At 52.0% G+C, this 8,632-nt stretch overlaps 1 protein-coding gene across 1 annotated transcript; it reads left to right on the top strand.

Annotated features, from left to right (window-relative positions):
• Positions 1 to 2,492: 2,492 nt before the first annotated feature.
• Positions 2,493 to 7,945, top strand: CFP (complement factor properdin). The gene is made up of 9 exons (XM_012748298.3): positions 2,493 to 2,657; positions 2,760 to 2,907; positions 4,149 to 4,324; positions 4,758 to 4,928; positions 5,065 to 5,256; positions 5,443 to 5,616; positions 5,869 to 6,060; positions 6,216 to 6,327; positions 7,718 to 7,945. The coding sequence occupies exons 1-9, from the start codon at positions 2,579 to 2,581 to the stop codon at positions 7,881 to 7,883; spliced, it is 1,410 nt and encodes a 469-aa protein (XP_012603752.1). The 5' UTR covers positions 2,493 to 2,578; the 3' UTR covers positions 7,884 to 7,945.
• Positions 7,946 to 8,632: the final 687 nt, after the last annotated feature.

The following is an 8,632-nucleotide window of genomic DNA, read 5'->3' as shown; positions in this document are numbered from 1 at the left end:
GAGAAAAAGACCAAATGAGACACTGTATGAGAAACCACAGATTGTTCCAGGCCTAGGAGAAAAACCCTATTGTGTTTGTCCTCTTGCTCTGTGGACACTTCCTGCTCAGTCCCCTGGGCTGGCTCTTCCTAGTTCTCCAAAACCCGAAATGCTGGGATTCCCCGGGGCTTTGTCTGGGGCTCTTCTCACACATCTTCTCTAGGTGATCTTACCCAGTTCTAAGACTTGAAATACTACTTAGCCCCCAGGTGATGCCCAAATTTTTATCTCCAACTCAGACTGTTTCTCTTAGCACTATCCAGAATCTCCACAAAGTTTTGTTTATTTCCTATATTGATTCATTCAGCAGGTGTTTATTGAGCATGTGCTGTTTGCTGGTGCCCATCTAATGCTCCGCAGATCCGGCAGTTAACAAACCAGACAAAACTCCCTGCCCTTACGGGGCTGATAGTGAAGATGACAAGAAATAAGTACACACTTGGCCGGGCACGGTGGCTCGCGCCTATAATCCTAGCACTCTAGGAGGCGGAGGCAGGCGGATTGCTTGAGGTCAGGAGTTCAAAACCAGCCTGAGCAAGAGCGAGGCCCCGTCTCTACTATAAATAGAAAGAAATTAATTGCCCAACTAATATATAGAAAAAAAAATTAGCTGGGCATGGTGGTGCATGCCTGTAGTGTAGTCCCAGCTACTCAGGAGGCTGAGGCAGAAGGATCTCTTGAGCCCAGGAGTTTGAGGTTGCTGTGAGCTAGGCTGATGCCACAGCACTCACTCTAGCCTGGGCAACAAAGTGAGACTCTGTCTCAAAAAAAAAAAAAAAAAGAAAGAAAGAAAGAAAAAAACAAGTACATAGTATCAAGTAGAGATGTAATAATTAAAACAGACAAGAGTCTCTCACTCTGTTTAAATAAAGAATCTGCAGACTCATTTGATTGCCTTAAATGTGTGTGGGAGAAGATGAACATGCTGACAGTTCTCTTCCACAGGGAATCCTAGGAGTATTTATGCAGTTTAGGAACAAAGGAAATACAGATTATGACATTATTACCAAGGCAACAGGTGATTAAATAAAGCAGTCAGCCAGAATCGCAGGTTTGGGGGGGGGGTTTCACAGGATAAGGCAACACTGATGTCTGAAGTCTTAGAATCTTAATAAGACCCTTTGTTCAAAGCACACTTTCAAAGACAGGCTTGTATTACCAGAGAACAGAGTACATTTGGAATGGTTACAAATATTAACACACACCTAATTGCCCATAAACAAAACCAGTATTCTTGAAGTACTTCTGTTTTAACACCTGACCAAATTCTTTTATCTTGTTTAAATTTGCAGGATGGTATTTCTCCCTCCCTGAATGCAAGGGAAATAGGGCATTGCCTTCCTTTCTTTCTTAGGCTCCTTTTTGTTAATTAAAAAAACATTCCTGTTTTTGAAGTGGGCTCTGGAGTTTTGCTAGGGTTTCTTAAAAAGAAAAATAAAGGAGAAGAAAAGAAAATAGGTTTGAGAGCCATTGGGCTAGAGAGTGACAGGGATGCCAGATAAGAAAAGTAGCTCAGAAAGGCCTCTGTGGGGCAGGGGGTAGGGGGAGTGACATTTATTGTTTATCTCTTCCTTTAGAACATAAGTCCCTTGAGGGCTGAGATTTTTGTCCTGTTCTCTAATGCTGAGAACCACATCTGGCATCCAGTAAGTGCTCAGTAAACATTGAATATATTTATTTAACAAACAGAGCACCTACTGTATGCCAAACACCGTTCTAAGAACTTTAAGAAAGCTAAATCCCAATCTCTGCAAAAAAGCCTACTTATGTTGTAAGTGCTGTCTGTGAGCACATTTTACAGAGGAGGAAACAAGCTGGGGGAGGGGGGTGTTACCTGCCGAGAGTGGGGGTTCTCTGGTGGAATATGGGCAAGCTGGTTCCCTCCTAACTGTGCCCAGGCTCCTCCCACTTCTCTTTCTCACTTCCCCTGTGCTGAGCAGCCCCCATGCTGACCGCAGGGAACCTAGCTTTCAGGAAAGAGGAGGGTGGAGGTCAAGTCAGGATGGAGGATGAAGCAATTACCTCGATGCCCCCTCCACCCCATGAGAAAGGACACACTGAGCACACCACACTCATTTCACCCTTGTTCAACACCCCTATGAGGTTGACCTTGTCATTGTGGTAGAGATTATGCATTTTACAGATAGGGAAACTGAGGCTCAGAGGTATAAGTGAACTTGCCCAAGGTCACACAGCTAGGAAGTTGCTGCAAACTCCTATGTTCCATTTCCCTTCACTGAGAATTTGTCCAAGGAGTGTTGACTGAGCACTGAAAAGTTGCTGCGGGGAGTGTGAGGGGGTGGGGATATGGTGACAAAACAGGACCAAGGGTGAAACAGGAAATCAGGAGGGAGAGTAGAGGAGGAGGCAGAAAGGACAGGGGAGAGGTCAGAGCTGAAGAGGCCTGCAGGATGCCCTCTCCTCTCCCCCCGCCCTTCGCCCTCCCAGTTCCTCTTTCTCTGCTGACTCGAGGAACAGGTCAACCCACATAAAGCTGGGCTTCTTCCTCTTGGCACTGGGGCAGGAGACAGTGCTCAACATGACTGCTTGTGCACAAGCCCCTCAGTGGTTGCTGCTGCTGCTGCTGCTGCTGCCATTGCTCACCCTGCCAGCCACAGGTGAGCGGGTGAGGGCTCAGCTGGCCCCCAGGGGTGCTCAGGCCCACCCCATTCCTGACCATGCCTTACCCACCCACCCACCCATCCCTGGCCGCATTACAGGTTCAGACCCCGTGCTCTGCTTCGCCCAGTATGAGGAATCCTCTGGCAAGTGCAAGGACCTCCTGGGAAGTGTCAAGGTAGAAGACTGCTGTCTCAACGCTGCCTTTGCTTTCCAGGAAGATGGCAGCAAGATCTGTCAGATATGCAGGTTAGGGGGAACTTGGAGTGGGGGGAGGCAAAAAGGACTGTCTGTGGGGTGACCCAGAACTGGGCGTTTTCCTTCTCTGGGATTTCCAAGGACGGTCCTCAGGCCTTGATCATGACCATAGCTCAGGGTTTCTTAACCTTGGCCCTATTAACATTTGGGGCTGGAAAATTCTTTGTTGGGGTAGGGGGTGCTGACCTATGTATTGTGGGACATTTTATAACATTCCTGGCCTTCCACTAGATACCAGTAACAACTCCCCTCATCAATTGTGACAACCAAAAATGTTTCCAGACATTGCCAAATGTCCCCTGGGGGACAAAATCACCTCTGGTTGAGAACCACTGCCGTGGCTCACATATGTTGACCTCTTCCTGCATACTGGAAGTGTTGCAGGTAGGCTGCAGCTCAGGTGCTTCTGAAGGTAACTCTGGTGTCCTAATTGTGATGACAGCTCCTATTTATTGAGTGCTTACTATATACGGACATACTGTGGGTGGAAGAGTTTGGGGAATTCTGAGAGCAGCTCCAGGCCCCTAATTATGATACTTCACATCCATTGAGCACTTCCTGCATAAGAGATACATTGCAGGGGTAGGAGGGCTCAGCTTGAGAATTTCTGAGGGTAGCTCTAGTCTCCTAATCATGATTTCCAGGTCACACATATTGATCCCTTACTGTATTCCAGATGTTTTTTCTAATTGCTTATGGTACATTCTGGATATGCTGTGGGCCTGGGGAGCTTGGGGATTTTTGAGGGCAGCTCTGGGCTCCTAGTCACGTCAACAGTTCGCATCTATTGACAGCATACCCAGTGCTATGCAGGAGCTTGGGGTAGATCTGGGGGATTTCTGAGGAGGCCTCTGAGCTTGTTGGGATGATGGCTCCTGTTTATTAAGCACTTCCTGTTTGCCTGCTACTGTGCAGGGTGGTGACCTGGTGATTTTGTCACAACAGCTCCAGGCCCCTAGTCCTTACATTTGCTTCCTGCATCCCTGCTTGTCCTTGGGGGCCTTCCAACTCCAGGTCCCTGATCATGAAGGTAAATGACATTAATCAAGCCCTTACTGTATGCCCACCTCTTCCCATTCAATCCCCTAACATCCCTAAGAGGTTGGTGCTCATCAGTCCATCCCACACACATTCAGCCAGCGCCCCCTTGTGTGCCTGCTTACACTCCGGAGTCCCGAATGCCATCCTTGACAGCCCGCAGCAGGATGGGACACCTATGCTCTTCTCTACAGGTTCCCACGATGGTCACCCTGGTCCACATGGACCCCCTGCTCGGCAAAATGCTCTGAGGGATCCCAGCTGCGGCATCGGCGCTGCGTAGGCCGGGATGGGAAGTGCTCTGAGAAGGCAGTGCCTGGGACCCTCGAGTGGCAGCTACAGGCCTGTGAAGACCAGCCGTGCTGTCCTGGTGAGGAGGACAGCAAGGCGGGCAAGCATTCCCTGCTAACCAGCACTGGGATAATCAGTGCAGGGACACTGAGGGCAGGCCTGTGCCTGATGTTTGTGAGGACCAAAGGAACAGAGTGGTGGGAGGATAGGTCAGAAAGGTGAGGGAGGCCTGATTCTTAGGGGCCATGGTGAGGACGTTGCCTTTTAGTGTAAGTCATCTGTACTGTGGGCAGGGGAGAAATGTGATCTGACTTGGGTTGGGAGGAGGACAGACTGTATATGAGGGACCAATGTGAAGGCTGCTGTGGTCGTCCAAGGGAGCAGTGATGGTGGGTCAAGTGTGGTGGCAGAGGATATGAGGACAGGATTAGCTAATGTGGGGCACACAGGGAAGCAAGGAGCCCTGAATGATACCCTACCTACATCCCATCCCTCTTTCTTCTCTCCCACAGAAATGGGTGGCTGGTCTGACTGGGGACCCTGGAAACCTTGCTCTGTCACCTGCTCCAAAGGGATCCAGATCCGCGAGCGAGCTTGTAATCATCCTGCCCCCAAGTGTGGAGGCCACTGCCCAGGAGAGACACAGGAGTCACAGGACTGTGACTCCAAGCAAGTCTGCCCCAGTGAGTGAGGGCAGCCACAGGACACCAATGGGGGCATCCAGGGTGGGTCTGTGGGGTTACACAGGGAACTGCCAGGGTGAGAAGACTTCAGCACATATAACCACACTTGTATCTCCCTACCCACACCCCGCCACAGCACATGGGGCCTGGGCCACCTGGGGCCCCTGGAGCCCCTGCTCAGGCTCCTGCCACGGGGGATCCCATGCACCTATGGAAACACGAAGCCGCACATGTTCTGCACCTGAGCCCTCCCAGAAGCCTCCTGGGAAGACCTGCCCAGGGCCAGCCTATGAGCAGCGGAGCTGCCCTGGTCTGCTGCCCTGCCCAGGTACGTGGGTATGAGGCATGGGCCTCTTGATTCAGGACACAGATTCTCTGCCATTTCAGCAGGTAGAGTTCCTATACCATGTGACCATGGAGCCCTTCATCTGGAGACAGTCTGCCTCAAGGGTCTAGGGGCAGAGGGGAGGGATTAAGGTGACCTTTCTCCTCACTCCCTTTCCTCCTTCAACAGTGGCTGGGGGCTGGGGTCCATGGGGCCCTGTGAGCCCCTGCCCTGTGACCTGTGGCCTGGGCCAGACCATGGAACAACGGACATGTGATCACCCTGTGCCCCAGCATGGGGGCCCCTTCTGTGCTGGTGATGCCACCCGGACCCACATCTGCAACACAGCCGTGCCCTGCCCTGGTCAGCACCTCAGGATACACCATTTCCATGCCTAAGTCCCCCTGCCCATCTCTGTTGCCCAGTTCCTGATGCTGAGGCCTTGTCCCTGTCTCTGATTCCTCCTTTCCTGGCCCTAATGCCTTAGTTCCACCTCTGATCCTCCACTCCCACATCTGATTGCCCCCACTCCCTCCTGAAGTCCTCACTCCTTCCTCTGAGCCCCCTTGCTGGTTCCCAGCTTTGGTCTGAGCCCCTGTTGCCCTGGCTCTGCAGTGGATGGAGAGTGGGAGGCCTGGGGGCAGTGGAACACCTGCACCCGCCCGAACATAAAGTCCATCAGCTGTAAGGAAATCCCGGGCCAGCAGACACGCTTAAGGACCTGCAAGGGCCGCAAGTTTAATGGACAGCGATGTGCCGGCCAATACCAAGATATCCGGCACTGCTACAACATCGAGGGCTGCGTCTGTGAGTGCCCACAGACTGTGCTGTGAGGGTGGGGCAACCCATGCAGGGACGAGGGTTTTCCAACTCTGCTATGGACCCCATGCCCCTGCAGCCTCTCTCTCACCTTCCCACTGAGCTCTCCAATTCTGACTCTGTGATCCCCACCCCTATTGCAGGGAAAGGTTCATGGGCAGAGTGGAGTACCTGGGGGCTGTGCATGCCTCCGTGTGGACCCGAGCCCACCCGTGTCCGTCGTCGCCTCTGCACAGCCTTGCTCCCCAAGTACCCGTGAGTGAGGGGGCAGAGTGTGCCTGGGAGGTAGTCAGGATACCAAAGGCGGGAGAAATGGCTACCTCAGGCAACTAGGGCTTCCACCACTGGGTCTAAGGTGTCTGCCTTGCCAGGTGCCATCTACTAGCTGTGGGAAGTGGGGAGAAACTAAAGGAAATGATAAAGAAGCTACTGGGGGAGAATTCTTAGCCTCTGTACCCTTCAGTCAGTCACTCAGCCATTCTCCCATTCCCTCGGTCCTTCATGTGTCATTGACTCTGACCTCTCAGTTGCCCATTCTTTGAGTTGCTCAGTCTCTCAGGCCTCCATTCACTTGCCCCTGCAGTCGCCTACACCTCTGTTCACTCACTTGCCATCTCACTGCCCCAAGGCACTCCAAGGCCTTTTCAGCAACAGTTGTAAACATCCAGAACCCAGATCCTATGAATCCACCAAGGGACTTAGCAGGGCCCTGACACAAGGCATGTGAAGAGCGACTGGTGTGTGGAAGAGACACTGCCACCTCAGCCTAGGTCCAGGAAGCTGATCAGGCCTCCCAGGGCATGTAGGGATCAGGAAAGGAATGCCTGACATTAAGACTTTGATCAGAATCCTGAACACAAGTGATTGGCCACCAAAAGTGTTTCCCAGAGACAGAGTGGCCTAGGTATTAGAGGAGGTTCAAATATTCACCCCTTCTTTCCTTCCACATACATCAAGTTACCAGATTAAGTGCACTGTCCCCAGATCGTGAAGACCTGTGATCTGGGAAGGAATCTCCTAGCTATAGGGTTTAGAGTGGGTCCTGAAGATGAGTTAGAGGTGTTGAATGGAGGCGCAAAGGACTTGAATGAGTGAGAAACTGAATGGGGAAGGACTAATCGAGAGAACTGGGGTGAGAGTCAATGAAGAGCTTGCCTAGTGGGAGACGGAACCCAGGCAAAGACCTTTCTGGACATGAGATTGAGTTTGAATAAAAGAGAGAGAGATTGGCATGGGGCAGGGATTGGGTCCAACAAAAAGGCCTTGAATGTCAGGACAAGGCACTTGATTTTTTGCTGGGGGCAGTGGGGAGAGATATAAAGGGTTTAGGAGGTAAGAAAAGGTAGCTCATGTCAACAAGAAACAATCACCAGCATTTATTGAGCACTTACTGTGTGTCAGGCACTGCTCTGAGCACTTTACCTGAATTAACTTATTTATCCTCACTCATCCCCATGAGGTGGGTATTAATAGTATTCCTATTATTCTCATTTTGCAGACGAGGGAAACTAAGGCACAGGGAAGATAAATTGCCCAAAATCTCACAGCTAAAAAGTAGTGTTCAGCACAAGTAGGCACCCGAGAGTCTGTCGAATGCATTCTTGCCTTCCCTAAGTTTCTCCCCTCCATTTCCCCAATGCCCCAGGCCCACCATTTCCATGGTCGAAGGTCAGGGTGAGAAGAATGTGACCTTCTGGGGGACACCACGGGCACTGTGCGACATGCTGCAGGGGCAGAGACTGGTGGTGGAGGAGAAACGGCCATGTCTACTCGTGCCTGCCTGCAAAGACCCTGAGGACGAGAAGCTCTAACACCTTTCCCTTCCACTCTGACCCTCTGATCTCCCAAACCTCAATAAACCAGCCTCTTCGGACTCTTCTAAGATTCCTTAAAGGGGGAAAAGCAACCTATCCCCTTCCCAAGAAGTGGGGGCAATAGCATCCCCTCACAGCACGGGCAAAGTCGCAGCGGCCTGTGTGGAAAGACAGTATTTCCACTGTGGCTGCAGTTTGGCAGGAGGGGAAGTAAGTGTCCAGCCTCAGCCTCCCTTCGCCACCGCTGTTGTGACCCCAATATCTGGGCCCCAGACCCCGCCAGTGCCCTGGGGCCGCCGGACACGTCACTCTGAAGAGCTCCGCGGTACGGGTTTCCTGATTGGCTACTCGTCCAGGCAGACACTTCTTGATTGGCCGGCATGCTCGTTGCCGTCTCCCCGCCTCCTGAAGCTCCCTAGGTGCCCGCCCGCCCGAGCGTCTGCTGACGGATTTGCGGCAGTTGACCGTGAAAGGCAGCAGAGGCGTGGCCGGGGTTGGCGCCCGAGCACCTGCACCCACCCACTCTCAACAAGCTTGCTCCAATGCCGCAATTACGGGCGACAAATAGCTCGGAGGGGGAGGGGGGGAGGGGCGGGTAGAGGAAGTGCCTATGATGTGCTCTGAGCTGGGGCTGGGGCAAAACGAAGCATCTGCCTGGAGGAGCCCCCAAGACAAACCCAGACATACATTCCTCTAGAACTTGTTCATTCATTCAACACTTATTAGCGTTTACTGTATACTAAAGC

The sequence above is a fragment of the Microcebus murinus genome, chromosome X, assembly GCF_040939455.1.
Source record: "Microcebus murinus isolate Inina chromosome X, M.murinus_Inina_mat1.0, whole genome shotgun sequence".
Classification (NCBI taxonomy): domain Eukaryota; kingdom Metazoa; phylum Chordata; class Mammalia; order Primates; family Cheirogaleidae; genus Microcebus; species Microcebus murinus.
This window is presented reverse-complemented; position numbering and strand designations above follow the sequence as displayed.